Source organism: Phodopus roborovskii, unplaced genomic scaffold (genome assembly GCF_943737965.1).
Source record: "Phodopus roborovskii unplaced genomic scaffold, PHOROB, whole genome shotgun sequence".
NCBI classification, from domain to species: Eukaryota; Metazoa; Chordata; class Mammalia; order Rodentia; family Cricetidae; genus Phodopus; species Phodopus roborovskii.
Genome location: NW_026126571.1, coordinates 16327987 through 16351571, shown reverse-complemented (window position 1 = coordinate 16351571; position 23585 = coordinate 16327987). Strand labels below are relative to the sequence as shown.

The window sequence follows — 23585 nt, the reverse complement described above, 5'->3', positions numbered from 1 at the left end:
CTTGGGGACACCTTCTGCCAGTGATGGCTGCTAAGGGCTCTGTTATTTCTCAATTTCTGCCTTTGGAGCAGAGTGTTGGTTTACTTTCTGTTTTGAAGTGATATTGTTTCTCTGTTACTTATTTGTATAATTTGAATCAGTCACACTAGTTTTGTGTAGCATGACAAGTGAAATTCAAGAGTACTTGCGTTAGCTTGTTTCCATCAACTTTACAGAAACCACAGTCACCTGGGAATCATGAGCGTCAGTTGATGGTTTGCCTCCACCAGCCTGCTGTGTAGGGCGTGTCAGAGGTGCATTGGCTTGGTTGCTAATGGATAGGTGCTCATTGTGGGCGGTACCATTACTGGGAAGGTGGCCATGGGTTGTATAAGAAAGTGCTAAGCAAGCTGCAGAAGACAGGTCAATGTACTGTTCCTCCATTGTCTCTGATTCAATTTCCAGAGCCCTGCCTTCATGGTCTGTTTCAGTTTTTGCCTTGGCTTACCTAAATGATGGATTGTTACCTGTAAGTCCAATAAAAGCTTTCCTCTATATGTAGGTTTGGCTATATTGCAGAAACAAAGAACCGAATCATACAATACTGAAAGCTGGGTGTAGTTCCTTTAAATGCTAAGCTTATGCCATTCATGTGACACTTTCTGACAATATTTTAAGGGGAAAGTGAAGAAACTTGCTATCGGTTCCTGTGAGAGCTTCTGCTTGGGATCATGCTCTTGGCTGACTTGCATTTCCTTGTTCTGTCATTCATTTTCTCTCTCCTGTATTCTCTTTCTTATTTGCTTTTTGCTACACCAAGTAAGAGGCCAATTTGTGCTGTCATCACTTAGATCTTGAAATGAATATTTGCATCAATTGAGTAACAGCATTTACATTCAAATGTCCTTTCAGTTTTATCAGTCACTATTCATTTCTGCCCCATACTGTCATTTTTCCTGGAAAATCTATCCCTTTGGATTATCTACATTTGGAAAAGGCTGCATAGGTTCATCCAAGACTTGTGGTCAGTAGCAGGTGCCTAGTGATCAGAAACCATCAGATTCTGAAAAATTTCACATGTGTGCCACTAATTGTGGCCTGAATTTGTGGTTTACATAGTGGATTGTGTAGACTGAAGAGAATTATGAGCAGTTATACTACATACAATTAAAGTTGATACATCATGTTAGCAGTAATTGAACAATGATTTTGGGGTGATTTCTATTGTATAAATTAGAACCACATAAATGAGGACTATGCACATACAGATTCAATTAAAATACCAGGAACACATAGTTTAGAGATATATAACATGATTGCGTTATGTTTAAAAAAATTGCATTAATTAGATAGCTCTGTAAGGCAGAATTCTGTGATGTCACATGATTGTTCCTGGGAACTGGAGCCTTAATTTTCCTCTTATAGGAAGGAAGCAAATTCTTAAAACAACCTTGTATCCATTTCTTTGCTGGCTGCTGGGATAAAATACCCTGTCAAAAAATTTTATTTAGCTCCAAGGATCCTTGCACATTCCACAAGAGCCTGAGCACAAGCCTATGCTGTTTCCACAGTCAAGAAACAGAGAGAAGTCTTTTGGTCATCTCACCTTCTCCTCTTTGTGCAGTCTAAAACTCCAGCCATGGGATGCTGCTTCCATATTCAGGGTGGGTCTTCCCTTGCACATTCCACAAGAGCCTGAGCACAAGCCTATGCTGTTTCCACAGTCAAGAAACAGAGATAAGTCTTTTGGTCATCTCACTTTCTCCTCTTGTGCAGTCTAAAACTCCAGCCATGGGATGCTGCTTCCATATTCAGGGTGGGTCTTCCCACCTCAATGCATCTGGTAAATACAATCCCTAGCAGTCATGCTCAGAGGCTTGACTCCTACAGGGTTATGGATCTTGTCAGGTTGATAAGCAATGTCAGTCACCACAAAACTGAACTAATTTGTCAGTGGATCATTTCCACACAGGGTTTTTTGTTTGTTTGTTTTAGTTTTAGTTTTTTTTTGTTTGTTTGTTTTTTTTTTTTTTTTAAAGACAAACAGGCTGTTAGGTACTATTCAAGGTAAAGTATAGGAGGTAGTAACTAGGATGCCACCTACCCCGGGTGATTTGTGCTCAGTGTTTGGCTCATGGTAACTTTCCATAGGAGTGCAGCCAGAAACACATTAACATTTACCTTTTGATGCCTTAAGAGGGGAAGTGTGTTGAGCTCACCTATTCAGATTTATAATCTGTAGACCTTTTAATGAGTATTATTTTAAATAGAGCTTGTGTGGATTTGTTATGCGGTGATATTTTATTCATAGACTATGAAAACATCAATGGGAAAACTTGTGAAATCAAGTGTTTTATGGGTCTGGGGCAATTGAAACATCTGTTTAGGAGAAAGTAAAGCAGTCAGGTCAGAGAATTTCACTGGTGTTCTGCTATGGAGAACACACTCCACTATATACACTAAGAAGAATTATTGCCCTGAGAGGCCTTTCAAGATCAAATCTCTATTTGTAACTAAACGAAAAATGGAAGAATCTTTATAGGTAATAGAAACAGTCCTCAACTGGAACTGTGTCTATTGCTAGTTAAAGAGTAAAAACTACTTAGTTTATTTATCCAGGGGAAAGGTACATTGCCACGACAACAAACCAACAGTACATTTTGTGGATGGATCTTAGAAACATACATGGAAAAAAGTAGTTCTCCTTTTAAGAATGATCACAATATTTATGACTCCAGTACAGAAAGGTCTGAAATGCATAATGGTAACATTATGATAGTTTTAGGTGATTTTGGTCTGTAGCAAGACATGAAGGAGACGATAGGCATTTAGCTACATGATAATGTATGAGTTTCCTTAGATTGGTCTTGATGAAGCAAGTACATTCTCCTTGAGATTTATGAACTGTGCATGCCATAGCATACACTTGTTTTCCATTAAAAAACAACTTGTCATTTGGCTGCTCAAAGTAAGGGATACCTTTTCTGATGGTAACTCTAGAGCTAAGTAAAATTGCCCAGAATTGTACAGCTAGTTAGTGAAAAATATGCAAAAGAAAACTTACGATGATCTAATTCATGTTTTGTTGAAATTATTCCCAGCTTGACCGCAAATATAAAAGTGAAATGAGGAATATGAGAACAGGCACTGAGTGATTTTAACATTTATACTTTATTGTTTTCAAACTAGTTTGTCGGGAAGATTCTTGCCACTCCGTGATGTCATGTGCTGCTGTCCTTCCTAGCCCTGCGGACCCATCAAGAGAAGTGAAGAAGCTAGAAGAACCAAAATGTCCTGAGCCTTCCAAACAGTAAGTTGTCATTTAAGGATCCAGGTAGTGAGCTATCTTCCAAGTATTGTGAAGTATAGCTAGCTGCCCAGACACCCAAGCATGCATGTGATAAAAGTGAAAGTTTATAGATGGGTAGAAATTTGTTTTGTTCACAAGTAATTCATTTCAACAATTCATTACTACCTGCTGCCTGTGTCCTTTAAGTTTTATTTTGGTGTCCTGTTGTAGGTCATAGGCCAACAAACTTACAAGTTAGCACTGTGTCTGTGTGAGTGCTGGTCCTGGATCAGTGATTTAAGAGTTGCAGAACTGTGGTATAAAATGCCATCAGTTTGTATTTTTGTGGTCATCAGCTGAAGCTGTGGGTGCTGGGAAATGAGCTTAGGTTTGGAAGAAAAGATGGGCACTCAACTGCTGAGGCCTTTCTTCATCTCTGAAGTCAGTTCTTAATAGGAGCTTAGTTAAAGTTGCCTTGGGTTTTACGAGGAGCACATGCTGCTATTTCATAATTTTCAGTAAATTAGCATATATTGCAAATATACACTATTGAAGTTTGTTGTGACACATTTTATTGCCTGGTAAGAAGCAGAGGTTTGCTAACAATTAGTTGTTTTGACTTCCTTGATCTGTGTTCTGGTTGCCATGTACACGTTTATTTTGTCAGAATTTGGCAAGGTGGAAGAAGATACAGCCATGCTTTTTTCCAAATATGTGAGGGTGTCCTCAAAATATTATTTATTTAAAGGGTATAATTATACACTTATAGTTTATATATTTTCCTTTAAAAATACTGGCTGTCACTGAAAACTAAATTTGATTTTATACATTAAATAAATGAAAGACTAGTGTCCTCATCATTGCTAAAGATGGATTAAATTCATAATAACAAATATATGTAGACATTAAATATGAAATCACAGAATTTTTAAATAAAATATTAAGTTAATGAGATGGACAGTCTGGTGTTGATTTTTCCACAGATGATATGATTATGCATAATATAAAGTCTTTGAATGAAGAATATATGACATGTGATCTATATTGTAATATGTAATTATATAGAATAGGTAATAATTATGTGCTAGTGTGAGAATATAACATGTAATGATATCTGATTACATACGATCTGTGGTGAGATGTGATAATATCTGATTATATATGATCTGTGGTGAGATGTACTATCTAACTTGTGGTAATGTGGGATGCAAGGTGATATGTTGTGGTGTATGATGTATGCTGCTATGTGGTGCTATTGAAGTGTGGAGATATGTGTTGATGTGAGATATTTCATGATGTGTGATATGTGGTTCTGTGTTGTATGTAGTTCTATATGATATGTCATGTCATAAGTGATTATATGTGGTGGTCAATGATATGTGGTGCTGTGTAATATGTAGTATTTTATGCTCTGTTATATGGTTCTATGTGGTAATATGTAGGGTAATAATATGTATTAATGAGTGACATGTGATATGCAGGGATATGGGGTGCTATATGATATATGTGGTGAGTTGAGGCACTTTGTGTTGTGTGACGGTGTGTGATATGTGATGTGATTTGCATGTTTTCTATATTTTTAGTGACCCATCCCATTTCTCATGGGGAGGAGTCTCAGCATATCCCAAAGAGAAGGGCCCGTTGCCCTGTTTAGTGTTTGCTTGCTTTTTGCCTGCTTTTCTTCCTGATGATATGATATGCTCCCAAAGCAGCTTCCTGCAACATGATCCTATTTGATGCTCTGTGAAATCAATTAGGAAAATCTCTTAACATTACATTTAATAATACTGAATCAAATGGAGCAATGTGTTCATTTGATTGAATGAAAATATTCACTATTAATATTCTCATTATAGAGGAAAGAAATGCCAAGCAATTCAGAAAGTAGTGGTTGTAATTCAGTTTTAATGCAATCTGAAAGTGAAAACCATTTAACTGCCCATAATGCAGTTTAAGTTTTAGGAGCCAATAGTCTTCTTTTGTCTAATAGGAAGAAAATTACCCCTCATATGTGCCTACTGAGTTACATTAGAAAGCTCAAATGTTTTCTCCTGCAGTGTTTGTGATTTATTTAAATCCCTATAAAGTTTTAACTTGGATCTTAAACTTTTTAGGTTATATTTCAAGGATTTAGAAAAATGCTGATTAATAGTTAATAACCTACCTGTCTTTTCCCCCTAGTCTTTAGCTTATTCATAAACAGTCTGATTTCTTATTCTGGCTGGTGTGTGTGTGTGTGTGTGTGTGTGTGTGTGTGTGTATGTATGTATGTGTGTGTGTATATACATAGCTATCATTAACATCCTTTTCTTTCTGTTCAGCCTGAGACTCCTCTGTTGCCTTAGGATCCACATTCTCATTTAAATGTTCTTTGCCAGCAATGTTATTAACTCATATAGATTTTATTGGTGTTAGCTTTTTTGCATCATTAAGACTTTGTTAAATCTGTTTTTCTTGTGGATATTCCTACACAGTGCTGGTCACAGAAATTTTTATGCATTGGATCCCAGGTATAGACTAGGACACTTGTAAATTTTGAGAATATTAATAAATAAAAGTAAAATATAGGACAAAATTTAAAGTAATGTGTCAAGATAGAATTCAAAGTAATAATTTATGCTTAATTTAGTTTGTAATTTTACTTTCAATGGTGGAATTTTTATTATAGTAAGTTAAAATATTAGTTACACTGTGCATATCTTTTTTCAAATAATTTTGCTAACCTATTGTAGTTTATGTTGTTTGATCTAGTTGTCATGCTTCATGGGAAATGTATATAATTTCCTTACTCTTTATTTGTTTGTTTCATTTTATTTATCTCATAGTTCAATGCCTGAAATATAATAATGTAAGAAGGAAACAAGAATATATACCTCTTGAAATTATTTTCACAGAATATATTAGCTAGGAAACCTTGCTACATATTTTAGAGATAAGACTGCTAGAGCCAGTTAATATATTTTTATTTTCCATAAGTGAAAAATATGCACGAATATTAGCTCCCAATATAATACTGAGGTATTTCAATTCTGTCACTGAGAAGCAAGCCTTGCATGCCTGCTATCCCTTTAATTCCAGATGGGATTACTTCTTTAAGTACTTCATCCTCCTGATCGTGAAAGCTTCTCATATAAATTCATACACCTCTGAATGTCTGAAGCAGAATTACAGTGACATAATTTAAAACCCAGAAATTCTCTTGCTAGGCAGAACTGAAATACTTTTTTTCACAGATTTGCTTCAGAATATGTAAGGTTATACTTAAGAAAGAAGTTTTGAGAATATCTTTTGATAATGCTATAGACTAAGTAGATCTTTTAAATCTCTTAACTGGTAAATAACACTATAAAACTAACATATACCACCTATCCAATGTGAGTATAGTTTGTGGGATAAACACTTGTTTGTTTAACATTGTGTGTGGTTCTTTAATATATCAGTATAAATACTTGGAAACAATTCAGAATATTGGCCTTTACTATATTATTGTATTAATGCATTATTACATAATATTGCAAGGTCTGAAACATTTCATGACAGAGGTATTTGTATACTCATATGTGATAGATACACATTGATTTGAAATGCTTTTATTAAATTTATACATTTATCTGCAGTCAGGAACATCTTAGATTGGGACGTACTGTTTAAGAGCAAAATGAGAAGAGGAAACTGTCCTTTGTAAGATGACAAATCACATTTTGTGCACTGTTGTTCAGAGCTTTGTTTTTGTCTACAGATCATCTTAATAAAGTGAATAAAGTTATCTTCTTAGTGTCCTCACATGTATATCAACAGAATACAGAAAAGATAAATTTGCTAGGAAACAAAAATCAACTTGGGCAGGTGGCTCACATCTGTGAGCTCAGCATGAAAGAAAACTGCCCAGAGTTTCAGGTCATCCTGGGCTGCACAGTGGGACCCTTTCTCAAAAAGAACAACTATGTAATCTAAATAGTATCCAGTGTTCAAATATTCAATCACATAGAAAGCTGAGTTTGAAGTTTGAGAATGAAATTTCTTATATTCACAAAAAATTATACTATGAAATGTATGCTTATATTTACAGCTTTGCACAGCTTGCTATTCAAAACTGCACATGTGTCCAGCGGAGCACTTTCTGAAATAGATATAATATTCAAGCTCTGTGGAGAAGGAAATCAGTTGCCATTGGTAATGGGTTTGACTTTGTATTCTGTTAGATATCTGCTTGTAACAATTGCCAATCTTTACCCATGCTCAGAATTGGTGTCTGAAATGAAGGACCGTGTGACCACCAAAAAGTTAGGAAGGGGGAGAAAAATAAATTACTCTATCACTTTTCTGTTCCTTTCCATAAATTAATTTTATTTTATATCCAGAATCTCGAGCTACCAAAAAAAAAAAAAGCATGATTTATGGCTTGGTTTATGGAAATGCAGCATTAATTTATTATGTACCCAACTCTCTTGATCAAAGCCCCCTCACTTTTATTCCCTTGTTTTGGCCTTGAAGAGGAACACCGAGTTTCTTTGGAAAGGTGTGGGGCTGCTGCTGCTCAAGACAGGAGTCTGGTTTGCAAAGCATCATCTAAACCTACCTACTTTATTTTTTGAAGCTATTCCCTAGTGTCATCCATAAAGTTGGTTCATAAACTGTTCATTGGTTGGAGGTATCACAGAATTATATTATCAGCCTGTTTCCAGCATCATTTTAGGCAGGGGTATACTTATTTGTGCTTTTAGATGATACACACTTCCCAGCTTAAGTTCTTGAACTTAGGTGTTGCCAAAGAGCCTGTTGTGCTCTTGACACCATGCTTAGGTCTGGAGAATGTATGCTGATAAACAGGTGTTGCACCTGGTGAAGTAATAAGGACAAACAATGATCCTTTAATGTTAACAAGAATTTCAAGCTTACACCAGTGAGTACAGTTGCAGGAAAGATGCATATCTTCCTTTAAGGGCTCCTGGTAAGTAGTTTTAGAATAATCATTGAGGTCAGAAGAAATTATTTTAGATAAGATTTTAGCGAAGATCTAGAAGGTCTTAGTTAAATGGAAGAACAGACGAAGAGTGTTCTAGCAGAGGAAAAGCCTGATTATATGTTCTGTAGTGGGAAATATGGAGAAATTAAGAGAAGGGAGCTCGGGTACAGGAAAGCCAAGACATGTATGTAGAGCCCAGGTAAGGCAGACATTGTGGAGTTCTTTTGTTTGTTGTGGACCGCTGAGTGGGCATGACTGAAGTGCTGGTAGGCAGAAGTTTACCTGGAGTAGACAGTATTCTTCCCCAAACCAGGCTTAGTGATTCTATTCAGGGAGCTTACATTTATCTATGGTGGATATGTTGACACCGAAGAAACTGGAAAATCAGGCTTTTCCTCTCTTTCAGAGAGCTAGTAAAATGTCCCCTGCACACCACTAAAGGGAGGGCAGATCTCAGAGAATATGGCCACTATGACAGGAACTTGCACCGGGCCGTTCGCTTTGAAGATGGTCAGTGTGAAAGGAGAAGCTCATCAGCCAAGTGGGATGTAGTATCATTTCTATTACTAATTGTTCCAATGTTAAAATCCAAAGTAGTGCGGTCATTCTAATGTTAAATATATAATGGATATATTCTAACCATTTTAGTGAGTATTATAAATAGCATGTTATAAATGAGTGGCACACAGAACTCATAAAATCATACTTAGGACAAAATCCTCTGTCAATTCCAGTGATCAATTTACAATGGAAATGCACAAAAGAACATCCTGCTGAAGTCTTCTTATAAATCCTTTGATTCTTCATGACAATTTTCCTGTATTTAGTCTCCATCACTCAGTGCATTAAAACTTTCCACTATGAGTAAAACTTAATATTAAGGCATGGAGAGTGTGAACATCAGGATACTACTATGACTATGCATACTCTTTTCCATGCTGGTGTTTCAAATTGGACAGCAACATTTCTTTTTCCTTAGTCCTAGCGTAGAAGCTGTTGCCAGAGAGATGTAGGAGGAGATTTCTGGAAACAGAGTCCTCACACTGAATCTATTCACATTTCGGGAGAGAGATGCATTTTCTAATCACAGCTCATAGAGTTATGGAGGATCAGTTTCCAATTACTCTGCTGCTGAAAACACAAAAAGCAGATGCCAATTTCATGCCTGGATGCCTGAAGAAGGCTTGCCTGATCTGAGGGAGAAAGGCTGGCAGAGTCAACCAGGGAGGACAGTGTCCATGGTAGACCAGGTAGAGGAGAACAAAACACAAGCTGATGCTTCCTGGGTTTATTGCTGGAGCACTGCAGCTTGCTGGTTGGAAGAAAACCTTGAAGTGTCCACTCTGTGCGCATTTGCTAATCTGGAAGCCAGATTGCCCTGAACACTTCCGACGGACTGAACCTCTCTCCCCACCTCCAGAATACAGAACTGTGAGACTAAGGAAGGTCTTTCTTCTCAGCCTGGCTTTCTCCTGTTGAGGCCTTAAACGGATAACTTGGCACTTGTTTTTACCTTAAGTATATGTTATTGTTCTATAAAAGCAATCCTTCTGAATTGTATGAATCGACATTTGACACCCACATCTGTCCCTTTGCAACAATGTCTTTAAAAGCGTTGGATTCTTGCCTTTGGCTTGGCATTTGAGAAGATTGTGTTAAATCCTTTCTGTAGCAGTGCTCCTTTGCTCATCACAAAAATTGAAAAAACTTAGGGTTCCCTGGCGGTATACCTCCAGTCACTCAGTGACATGCCAGTCACTAGTAGTTGACAGATCTTAAGGGGAAGCTGGGGCATTCCAACACAACCTCTGTGTGAGCTGTGCAGGGAAACAGTAATGTGAAAAGAACATGGAGACAGATTTAGATTTCTGGTCAATTAGGTTGTATTGACTAATCAGCTAGGAGAGCACAGATGGCCATGGTCTCATTCTGTGTCATGGTCTCTTGATCAGCTATTACAAGATGTGATCTCATTCACATGTAGTTTCTAAAATTTTAAAAGAATAATGGTAATTGACTTATGTTTGACGACTCCAAGGAAATAGTGTATTCCAGACACAGCAGGACTGATGTCTGACGTACATACGGACTCACAGAGACTGTGTGTCCTGCACAGGTTCAAATCAGATGTAAGCCCGGCTATAAAAAAGAGGAAGTGGACCCAAAGTCCCATCTCTAATCAGGAAGCTTTTGCAACTGACACTTGACAAAAAAAGGGAAAACCTAGTTTCTCCAGTGGAATATGACTGGGAATATCAACCACATCCCAGAGAAGACCTCATTGCCGGGAATAGTTGACAATACAAAATAAACTGTGTGTGTGTGTGTGTGTGTGTGTGTGTGTGTATGTGTGTGTTTGTGTGTGTGTATGTTTGTGTGTGTGTGTGTAGGCTTCTATTTCATCTTGTTTTGACAATTTTGTCATATTTTTATCTACTTTTTAGTCAAGGGAGGGGTCATGAAGTTGGATGGGTAGGAGGTGGGGTGGATCTGAGAATAGCTGGAGAAGGGGCCATGAATTTTTGTCTGAAGAAAGAAAAACCTAAATAAAAAAAAAATCCAATGTTAAGAACCAGGAGATTTTAATCAAACAAACAAACAAACAAACATAAAATTATAACGAGAGCACTCTTGAGAGGAGCTTTTCTCTTGATTGATAGCACTGTTATTTTATCTTCCTGCGGTTTATTGCTCCTTAGTAAGCCACACTGTTTGTTCCCTAGTGCAATCAGCTTGTCAAGCCAAGAGCTCCGACTGTCATGTCTTGTCTGCTCTGACAGAGCTTCTTTGTAAGCTGAGCATATAAGTGCTATTTTTCAGATGACTTGGGACAACTTGATAAGATGACTGAAGTGTTTCAGTTCAGCAGCGCAGCTCCCTTTATGGGGTAATATAAATACAGATTTATCAGATCCTTGAGCAAGATTGCAAGTGCATCTTCCCTGCTGTACAAGTAGTGCCTATGTATGCATACAGGCCCACTGCCAGCTCTTAGCCACCCTGCTAGCATCCACAGTGAATTCTGTTTTCAAAGAAGTGACTCTTTCATTTGAAGGTATCCTGTAATAGTGCTAATAATAGTGTAAGTCTTTTAATAACAGCACAAAGTTATGTCCTCAGATATGAATTTCCTAATTCCTCAATTTTATGGGACAGTGACAAGCAAGCAAAGCTGAAAAAGCATCATTTGTTTGTCAAGGTTACACAGTTTAAAATGTGTGACAGAATTGCATTGAATAAAGGAGGAAGGTATTAGAAAGGAACTGATTCAGAATCATTTTTAAAATTATGGTTAGCAAGTGTACAGGTCTAGAAAATATATAGGAATAGTGTACTATGTAATTCATTATCATGTACATTTCTTCCTGTGTATTTATTAAAATGTGTTTGTTGATTTTTAAAGAAAGCATTATCCTTGTATAGCTGCATAAGTGCATATCTGTGTATGTATATATTTGTATGTGCATGTCTGTGTATAAGTGGCTGTGAGTTTGTGCATATCTGTGTTTGTGTGGGTATGCGTATATACATGACTATGCATGTATAGCTATATGTTTACACATGTCTGTGGGGGGGTGTCTTTGTGTGTGACTTTGCATGTGTGGGCATGTGTTTGTGCATGACTATGCATGTGTAGTGTATGTTTTCATGTGACTATGCATGTGGATGACTGTGATTGTGTGTGTGTGTGTTTGTTTATGACACTATGTGTTTGTGCATGTCTGCACATGGGTGGATGTTTATGTGCATGCCTATATGTTTGTGCATGTCTGTGTTTAAGTGAGTATGAGTATGTATGTACATGACTACATATTTGTTGGTGTGTATGTATATGACTGTGTATGTACTGATGTGTATATGCTTAGGACTGTGTATGTGTTGATGTGTATATATTTGCACATGGGATTAAGAAGGCCAGAAGTCAACCTTGGTCTTATTTCTCAGGTACCACCCACCTTGGTTTTTATTTTTTGATTGACAATTACATACACACATACAATGTATTATAATCATAATTACCCCATTACTTTTTCGTATTCTTTCCTACTCCCGTTGATACCTTTCTTTCCATCTGGCCCCTTTCTTGTGTTGTTTCTTCAGACTAGTATTTCACTTACCCTTAAACAGAAGGACTTGTGTGTGTTTGTTTGTGTGAGTGTGTGTGAGTGTGTGTGTGTGCCTGCAATGTATGGTATGACATTTAATGCAGAGTGCTTGAAAGAGACTACTGTTGGTTCTCAGCTTGGAATGGGAAGTCTGAGTTACCCTTTCCAAAGCCCATTTATATTGAGGCTGTGGAAAGATGGAAGATGGGAAGGTGGTTGCCCATTGAGGCAAATGGCATGGTAGTTATCTTCATGAATATCCAGCAGCTGGGCAGCTCTTACCTTATTTGTTGAGGGAAGGTCTCTCCCTGTGACCTTGGGCTCACAGATTAAACTAGACTAGCTGACCAGAAATCTCCAGAGATCTTCTTGTCTCCATCTTCCTAGGGCTAGAATTATAGGCATAAGGCTCTTAATATGGGCACTGAGAACTGAAGTCTGGTCCTCATATACTAGCTTTATGGAATGAACTATATATTCCTAGCCTAAATATTACCTTTTCGTGTGTATTAAATTAAGTTCTATTTATAGTGTGTTTATCTTGGGCAGTTGTTTTGTTTTAGGCTGCTTATGACGTTAAGTAATTTATATTTAAAACTTTGAGAACTGGTTACTATCTCTTTATATACGGGGTTGAATGCACTTTATTGATTACAAGGTAGGACGAATTATAATGTCTCAAAATAAGAATGCAGATCATCCAACAAGTGATGGGAATAGATGCAGAGAAGAGACCACAGCAAAACACTAGACAGAGCTAAGGAATCCCCAGGTAAGAGGTGGAGGGAGAATTGTAGGAATCACAGGGGTTGAGGACACCATGAGAACATGGGTCATAGAATGAAGCAAGGCTCATAAGGACTCACCATGGACCCCATATGGGTCACAGCTAGATTTTATACATATACCTCCTGTATATTTGTACAGTTTGATGTTCTTGTGGGACTCCTAATAACAGGAGTGGAGGCTGTTTCTGACTCCTTTTCCTGTGCTTGGGACCCTTTTTCTCCTATTGGGTTGCCTTGTCCAGTCTTGATATGAGAGCTTATTCCCAGTCTTATCATAACGTTTTAAGCCATGTTAGGTTGATATTCCTGGGAGGTCTTCTTTTGTTTTGAAGGGAAAGGAATGGGAGCAGATCTGAGGGAGAGGGCTGGTATAGGGAGGGAGTGGAGGAGTGGAGGGTGGGAAGACACAGTTTTAAAAAAAAAGAACCACAATGAAAATAAAATCTTCAATTGTTAATATTTCAATATTAACATTGAAAGTCCTTGAATTCATCACTGATGAAGAGGAAATTCTAACAGTAATTTTTGTCATACAAGATTGGGAAGATCTTGAAACTAGGAATCCAGAAGGCCATCATCCTATCTGGCTTAGGGCAAAACTTCTTTTCTCCGGAAAATTATCTGTTTTTATTTAATTTATTATTTTACATGCCGATCCCATCCCTCCCTCCCTCCCTTCCTCTGTCCCTCCTTCACTCCCTTTTACCCTCTCTGCCCTCTCACATGCACTCTAACCACCCTCCCCTCCAATCCACCCCCCCTTCCATATGTAGGGGAATGGCATCCAGTTGGGGTCATGTAGATCTGACAGGTCATGTGAAGTAGGGACTAGGGCTTCTCTCCTGTCTCTAGATTAAGGCAGTTATCCTTCCATGGGGAAATGTGTTCGCAAATTCCTTTTGTGCACAAGGGATACATCCTGGCTCCACTGTCTGAGGTCCCTTAGACTGCTCAGTCCTTCTGGCTGAGACCCATATTCAGGGGGCCTGAGTCAGTCCCATGCTGGCTTCCCAGCTATCAGTCAGCTGTTCAGGTCAGCTGTTTCTGTGTGTTTCTGCAACCTGGTCTTGTCCTCTCCATCTGCATCTGGGTTCTAGTTCGACTCAGTGTTTAGGTATGGGTGTTTGCTTCTGTTTCTAATAGATATTAGATGAGGGCTCCATGGATAAGTTAGCTGTTGATCTCACTATCTGGGAAGGGCATTTATGATAGCCTTTCCACAGATGCTCAAATTGTTAGTGGGCGGCAGTCTTGTAGGTCTCTAGACCTTTATTTGGGTTCAATTTTCTCTTCAAATCAATATTGGCTCCTCCTTTTATTCTCTCTCTCTCTCTCTCTCTCTCTCTCTCTCTCTCTCTCTCTCTCTCTCTCTCTCTCTCTCTCTTTCTCTTTCTCTCCTGTCTTCTATTCCTACCTGGACTCAATCTTCCTAGTCCTCCTCCCTTTCTCCTACTTCTCTCTCCATTCACTGCCCCCCCTCCAGTGCTCTGGGGAACTTGTCCCTTCCAGCTTTTGTGATGGACTTTATATGAATCTCTTAGAATACACCTTGTATCCTAGTTCCTCTCGTTCCCCTAGGATACCAGCAGAAAGTTATTTTTAAAGCTTGTGAGGCAAACATTAGTAACAGAAATGCTAATGATTAAGTCTGGAAACTTCCAAATTGCAAAGTGACTTACCATTGCTATTTCCTCCAAAGAGGAGTCCTATAATAAATACTTAGTAATATTTTAAAATATGTTTGAATTAAGAATTCCCCATGGCTGATGCTTCTTAAATTCAAATTGACCCCTTGGGACTCAGATGAGATCTGAAAGCTCCTGTTATGGATCTCTTTAGGCAGGATGTTTACTGTCTACATTTGTCATTGTTACTTTGCTGACACCAAGGACAGTGGCTTCTCAAGTCTGATTTGTTCTATCATTCTGTCCACCATTTTTCTGTCTCAGTCAATCTTTTTATTAATATGATTCACAAATGTAAACTTGTTATACTATTCTACTATTCTTTTTAGAATTTATAAATGTGTTTTGTTTGCATAGTTCATAGAAGTTTTTTTTTTGGTTTGTTTGATTTTTTTTTTTTTTACATTCTGCCTTAAATTTGCAGATATTGGCTCATTTAATTTTCTCTTGTAGTAATAGTGTGTGCAATAATTACCCATGTGTTATAGTGCAGGAAATATGGACACACAGACATTAACTAACTCATCCAAGATGACACTATGTAAGAAGAATAAATTGTACTTTCTTTTCACAATCTTAATTTACTAAATCTTAAATTTGACACAGTATGAAGTTTACTTTTGAAATTTTTGCTTTTCTATATTTTTCACAATCTGAAATATGCCAATACAAATCATTATAAAATAATTATGCCATATAAAATTAGCACATGTACAAGAGTAACTAGAACTAGTTACTCTTCTTCATTGTTGCTCATTATGTCCATTAGAATATTTGTGCTTATTCTAGGACTTCTTCACACATAAGCCAAGAATTAATGTATGTGATTCCTGGAGCTTTGGCCTCACTTAGTGCTTTCCTTTTATTTGATACATTTTAAGAGTCTATTACATCAGCTTATCTTTTTTGGCATTTCTTTGTAAATGGCTTTTATTAGATTAATATAAGATTAAAATATCTTTTCTATGGTTTATATGCACTTAAGTATTTGTAGAAATAGGCCTGGTGAGATGGCTCAGCAAATGAAGGCACCATCTCCCAAACTTGATGACCTGATTCAATCTGAGGAGTCACATAGTAGGAAGAGCTGACTTCCACAGGTATCCTTTGACCTCTATACATGAATCTGTCTGTCTGTCTGTCTTTCTCTCTCTCTCTCCCTCTTCCCCCCTCTCTCTTACACACACACACACACACACACACACACACACTCACACACACACTCACACACACACCACCCATACACATGAAGCTTAAATCTGAAAAAAAAAAATGGAGCTACAATGTAAAATAACCAGGATTTATCTTCAACTAAGATATCCAACTAACATTCCACATACTTTATCAGGTAATATAATACAGTTCTCAAAATAGGATGTCCTAAGTTAATTTAGATATATCGTCATGACATTTACTACTTTATACAATCCAGCTTATAATTTTCCTGTAATGAGAGATCAGAAATAAGAGTCTTCATGTAGGTCTGTGTAGACCTAAAGGGCATAACAAAGAATTCTCTTGAAAAGTGATTTATGGACGTGGGTCAGGAAGTAGAGAGAATTCCATGGCAAGGAATTTAGGCTAGCGATGTGTAGTCACAGTGTACTCCATATGACTGAGCTGCTGGAATAGTGAAGGTGGCTTTCAGCATTTCAGAAGCAGTAGGACACTCCACCATGAAATCCCTTCCAAGCTAAAGGATCTGTTCTTATGAAGGTCACCTGTATTTTTGATAGTCACACATTTATTTGATTTGAATATCAATCATATTTATCTTAGGATAACTAGGGTATGACATGACTTAATAAATATTACAAGATTATTATGTATTAAGATAATTTTTGATCTATAAAGAATGAGTTACAAGTCCTTTAAGTAAGAACGGATTTTTGTTTTAATTAATTTGCTTTATTTTTCTATGTGTAAGCTATTCTGCCCATTGATTATTTCATTCTGGAGATGACTTCATTTTCCTTCTCTTTTTGTCTTTATTTTATACCTGCACTTGAATCTAAATCAATATATTCGGCATGTTTTCTACAAAACATTTTTTGTCAGTTTTATTTGTAAGCTGGTTCAGATGAAAGTTTTAAATAATTAAATTGCTTTACTACACGGAGTTAAATACAAGACCTTTTCTATATGGGAAATCAAGAAACTAGTGAAGTTGTATAGCTATTGCGTGGAGTGTAATGAACATAAATAAAACACCTGTCTAGGGACTGTGGCGCCATCTCCTCCATTCTCTAAATACCCGACATTTAGTAAATCATTTGACCCAGTCCTTTACCTACGTCTTTTAAATTTAAGACTTAAAAATAGGTATTTCTTAAGATGGTATACTCCCTCTAAGTTTATATTTGAACACCTAGATTGTGCATGCTCAAAGCATTTGTTAAAATTCCCAACAGTAAGTTTTATCAATTTATAATATTTTAAGTGGTTTTTTGGTGCAGAAGCTATCTATTCTACAGGTTTGCACTAGGCCCTTGATGCCAGTGGTGCCTTCTTTGTCCTTCCACATGATGGTGTAGACATTTTCTACCCTTTGAAACACCTTCCATTATTGTCTCACTCTTTTGTGTTCCAGTCTACCATGAACTGATTTAACTGAACCGCCTGTTGCGTGTAAGATTTCTGTAACAACTAGACAAGTAAAGTACACTGAGTATTTATACTCTTCTCCCATAGATACCATTTCTATTGGATTATAAATAACTGTAAACATTCTCATAAACTTGTTGTGCTCTATTATGACTGGGAGAGTATAACGATGCTAAATAGATTACCTCCATTTTCTGATTTTTGCGTTTGGAATTCATGTGCCTTAATAGAGAAATATTCTCATTAGCTACATAAACAAAACAAGGCAGGAACGTATTGCATTATATTGAACTGTACCCACGTGCTTTATCATTTAATTGGAACAAGAAACCAGATAAAAAGCATTTTTAAATTAGTATGCATTCACTTCAGAATAAAACAAAAGAAGAATGCAACAGGAAGCTGCTTCCTGATATTGGATGATCATTTTGCGATTAAAATGTAATGTGTCCTCCAGATGTTTTACACCATTAATTATTGGACATTTTAAAATATGGTAATTGAACATTTAATTTAAAGATTGACTACTCAATTGAGTTTTACAGCTATAAGATTTATAGACCACATTTTTTCTACTTATCTTACAAAAAAATGACATAGTATGTTGTATTGAATCTATTCTGTCCTACCTCAGGTATTTAGTGCATTTTCTGCTGTAACTGTCATTCACAGGGAGCAGAAGAAAGACATTAGTACTCAATACTTCTTGAGAGAAACTGGGCACAACTTTTTTCTATTTAGTAACATTTTGATTGGTCTCAGAACAATTATATCACGTTACAGAGCATATTGCACTTAAAATAATTATCTTAACAGGATAAATAAATTCTGAATGTCCTTCGGTTGCTTTGGGGATCCCGGAGGTAATCCTTGACTATTTTAGTGCTCTATAAAGAAGTGAACTGGGAAAAGTACCATGGCTTTTCCAGTTAGCCAGGACATCCTCACTTCTGCATGCTTTGGTAGCCTTGAGTAGTCAAAGCACCTATCTAGGGTATTTCATCTGTCTCCTAGCAGAGAGGACAAAGTTCAACACTGTGCCTTATCAGTGTTAACTCAGCCAGTGTCTTCTTGTGCTAGGATAAACTGCTTAAGCTTTGAGAGTAAAGAAACATTTCTATCTTATTCACCAATCTACCAACTTTTGCTTACAGATGATAAACGTTCAATAGAAGGAGGAAATGACCAGAAAAAGTGGAATTGCAGCATTTAGAATTAGGGGAGTGTCTGTATTTTTCTTGACTTCATATCTAATGCCTCTGTGCTTTGTTTCACTGAGAAGAGTGTGTTACTCAAAATGTTCACACTAAATAGTCTATAAATTATTCATTGTTCATGCAGTAACTCACTGTTGTAACTTATAGGTCATATTTTATAAGCCTTTGTACCATCACAGATATCAAGAATTGGCTTTGCATACTCTTCCAAAACCCTCCATAATACTTTAGTTACATGATGGTATTTATAAAGGATATAATTTAATATATAAAATAGAAATTCTATACATGTTATCTTTCATTTTGTTGTAAGCTAATATATTTTTCAAATATATTAAAACCACCCAATAAGATAAATAAATCACCCTGAAAGCAGGCATCTTGCAAGTATAAAAATAATATTTTAAGGCACTGAATTGAAAATATGCAACAATAATCACTATTCAATCATGTGGTATTGCAATATTAATACATAAAATTTGAAATTATGTAATATAAGAAAATTATGTAATAATATTAAACAAAAATATTTGGTGATAATTTCAAAATTATGTAATCATAAATAAAAACTTTTCATATGAAAGCAAGTGATTATGTTAGTGATATAGGTTCTATTAATTAAACAAGGTTTCATTGTCTTAGGACCACCTTTAGACAGGATTTTGTTTTAAATGAGTTTGAAAGGATCTGTGTACCCTAGTGTTCAGAGTCAAACACAATAGTCATAACAGAAAGGAAAATCAAGTGGCTGTGTATGTATACATGGAGAAATGAAACAGCAGCATATACATGCCATGGAATATTATTCAAGCCTGAAAGTGGCGAAGATACTGATGAATGATACAGTGAGATTTTATATTATATGGAATGAAAGAGTCTGTTACAACTAGACAACTCATTCACGAGTCCGCATACAACCTATTAGTTAGGTTCAGGCAGGGAGTGCAGAGGTGTATTTTTGGTCCTGGTTAAGGAAACATGGGGACTTATTGGTTAATGAGTAAGCAGTTTTAGTTTGAGAAGATGGGCATTTTTGAAGATGAACAAAATGGATAGAATGAATGTATATATCCAAAGGGCATTTAGAAGATTGGTTTACACTAGGGTCTAAGTTATCCTACAGCAGCTGTCTTACATTGGAGAGGTTCCAGAACTGGTAGTTGCTCTATGCAGGAGGTTGGATACCTTGGCAATCCATCCTGGTGCTAAAGGGATAGAGGGTTCCTGTAGCCCTGCTCTTCCATACACATTGGAAGCCTGAGAAAGCTGTGTTCTGATGTCAGCACATGAGTGCTGCGGTAGTGAAAATTTGGTAGATAAGCTTGACAGTAATAGTAAAGACAGTGGGCCACTACAGGTGCTTCCTACATTTAGGGTAAAACTTTCTCCTTAACATAATCTGATTCTAGAAATCCTTCATGGGAATACACCTCAGCTTGCCATGTAGTTAGCTCTAGATTAGTCAACTTGACAGACAAGATTGTGGTGATGTTCGCATAGCAGTGTGTGTAAAAATATTTGAAAGCTGTGTATTTTTACAGGCTTACTTCCAGGCTGGACAAAAGCTCAGTGGTTAAAGTATTTATTTGTTCTTGCACCTACATGGTGGCTCACAACCATGGATAACTCCCACTCCAGGGGAACCAATAGCCTCCTCTGGTCTCTGTATACTTACATACATACAAACACCCATCAACATAAAATAATACATCTTCCTTCTATGTTGTATATACATTCTTTCTTACTTCTTTACGTCTTTTTTCCCCACTTTTTTTTCTGTGTGTGTATGTGAGAGACAGAGACATGGCTCACAGATTCTAAGGGCCTGTGGGAGGAAAGTTATATTTTCAAATCATGCTTTCTAGTCCCATGTTTACACTCTACTCATCTCTTTCCCTGGGTGTCTCCTAAATACCACAAAATTAGATTTGCTGCTTGGGAATTTCTGCCTTTCAGACGCCTGGCAGCTTAAAGAAACTAAAAGGAAAATTTTCCTGAGTCATGTACTTCCACAGGAGAGCTGTCTCAGCAACAGTTCTTATCTTTCTTTATCCCCTCTTTTTCATCCCTGCAGCCAAGGTCTGGACTCCCATTTTAAGCCTCATCTTCTCATGCTCTTCAGATATATTGGTGCCATTTCACCGGAAACCTGTTCGGTTTCAGCAGCGTCACATCCTATATTTATGGTTTTCTACTTCAGTCTTAGCTTCATTACTCAGAGATCTTCCAAATTTGTAATGACCTTCCCCACTCTTAAGCTGGCTCCCTCCCTTTATATTACCCATTTGATTCTGCAATACATGCCTTTGTTTATTCATGTCTTGAATACATATTGTTTACCTTCTACTGTATTTCCTTCTTGTACTCTATACTGGCTAATGTGGATTTTCCTTGTTTTAAAATGACTAAAACATATATCCCTGGGTTTTGTGCTCTATACTTTGTAGTTTCCCATTATGTATTTCATCAAACAAGTCAATATATAACCTAATTAGCAGCTGCGGATGTTCACAATGGACCAGTCTTTTATCTTTTTATCTAAACACTGGAAGTGTGTTCCATAGAAAGGTCCTGGCTTTCCTCCCAGAGTCTAAGAAAACTCAGCAATCTCTGTCTTCGTGAGCTTTCCCTCCAGTGTTCTTTCTAATCCAACCTGTTGCAAATGTGCACTGTTTTGGCTTCCTCTGTGTAAGGCCTTGATGTCAGATGGCTTCAATGTAAAGTGAGTTGCTCTCTTCACAATTTCCTTGCCACTTTTTTCATGTCAGGATTTCCCATATTTCCCACCTCTCCCCAGGTGGCCCTACAGTTGCTTCACACTTGCCCCTGGGAAGTGTCAATGGTGAGGATGGTGCTTATCCCAACTCCTCATCTTCTTTCTCTCCTTGGCTTCTCATCCTTGGGGAACATCAGCGTGCTGGCCACAGCAATGACTCACTTTGAACCAAAGCTTTGCTGGTTGTGAACCTTTTCATTCTTACATCTTAGCTTTGTTTTTGTCTCTACGTGGAAGTTGGTGGGGACTATTTCACACATTGACCCTTCTGTCAAGGTCGCTAGATGCTAATTAGCATACAGGGGATAGTATATGGCAGAATGCATGTTAATCTAACATTTTAATATTTGCAGGTGAGATGTGAGTCCAGGAACAAGGTGTGAGTCTCATGGAGAATCAGACTCACAATCTGTAGTGTTCAGAGAAGGGTACTACATGTGAGAAAATGGATAAAAGAAATTTAAGCTGAGTGGTTAGACTTTAACTTAAGTTGTTGTTGTTTTATTCCAAGATTTTTAAATAGATGAAGTTTCATGAAACTAAACAATTCCTTGCTGTTTTGTTGCACATAGACTAGAGTTACAAGTTTGGGAGAAGTATAATATTATGGACAGTGTAGAATGTTAGATCTCAATACATGGGGTATTGGAAAAATTTCATTGACTTTACCCAAAGCCCTTTTAGGGAATCAGTTAATGTAAACTATTTTTTGGATGTATCTTTCTTTGAGAGCATGGGGATAGGCACAGAGGGAGACAGTATGAAGGAAGATCAATTTTATATACAGTCAGCTCACTAGAGAATATTTTATTGAATTGTGGATTGTACTTTTTCACAGAATCATAAATATAGCTTCTTGGATAATAAATACAAGGATAATGAGCATAGTTTGTATTTTATCGAGTTCTGGTATTAATAATTAATGATATGGGTAGATAATTCTCCAAGTTCATGATTAAGTTTTCTCTTATAATGAAAGCTATTTTTCATCTTTTATTTCTTTCAAGGAGCCTACTGTCTTGATTCATGTTTCAGTGTATTATATAGTATCTTTAACCTAATTCTAGGGAAAAATGAAGAGAAATTAACTTCCATATGGAGAATTAGTATGCAATCTCAAGTATAAGAGATTTCCAGTATCCAGTGTAACTGTTTTACAAAATAAACCCTCTCCTTTTGTGTCCCCAATAAGAACAGTGTGAATCACCAAGATTCGCCCTCGGGGCATCCAACTGTGGAAAGACACAGGACAACAATTATCTTGTGAAGTGATTGGTTTACACTTCTTAATGCTTGCTTGGTCCTGAGACATCACAAAGCTGAGACAATGACATTATCTCTATGAATCTCAGAAATTGATAGATTTCACAAATTTATGTCAGTTTGTTGATTGGAAAGGGTTTAAAATAGTGGCTGAAACATGTCAGCATACATTTGGCGCTAGCATTTAGCTAGAAACTTCTATTAAGGCTAATGTTTTTCTCAAACAACAACTAAAATTATTCAGAGAAGTGAACTCCCTGTACCTTAACAGCTCTGGGACCAATCCCAGTGTACCTTCAGAACAGTGAGAGTCTCTTGGATCAGGGACATTAGCTCCAGATAAATCCCACAAAGATCTGGAACAGTGTTGTTGATGCTTAGGGCCCTTGTATAAATGAAAGATCTGGTTTCCTTTTCCTGGTTAATCGACCCATGTACACTCTCTGTACTTGTATTCATTATTTTTTTCCAAGTCTCTCATACTTCCTGGCTCCTAACTTAAATCTGTTTCCAGTGTTATCCTGATTTTAATCTAAAGTGGCTTTGGCATCTCTGCTGTCAGAACCTGGGCCAGTTGTTGCTGAGGCAACTGTTTGCATAAATAGCAATATTAAATTTTATGTGAAACAATCACCTCCAACTTTAGATAATTATAATTTATTCTGAGACTGTCACTTAAACTTTTTGAGTATTTTTTACTATCTGTTAAATAATTAATACCCTATTAACATGCCAAAAGTATTAGTGATTGGAGAACTGAGTTTTAAACATTAAAATTACTCTTAGTATGAATTTGCCACAAATTAACATGCTTAGTTGCCTAAATTTTCTTTTTCATACTTTAGACACACAATAGATCGTTACATATTTATAGCATTGACATCTATTTGCTATCATCTTTATGTATAAATA

General features: G+C 36.9%; 1 protein-coding gene across 1 annotated transcript in view; it reads left to right on the top strand.

Moving 5' to 3' along the window:
* LOC127235597 (serine-rich coiled-coil domain-containing protein 1) overlaps positions 1–23585 on the top strand; it is a 528053-nt gene that overhangs the window by 220339 nt on the left and 284129 nt on the right. The window contains exon 5 of the mRNA XM_051202943.1: positions 3169–3289. Within this exon, the coding sequence (XP_051058900.1) occupies positions 3169–3289 (121 nt within the window). The remainder of the gene's footprint in view (positions 1–3168; positions 3290–23585) is intronic.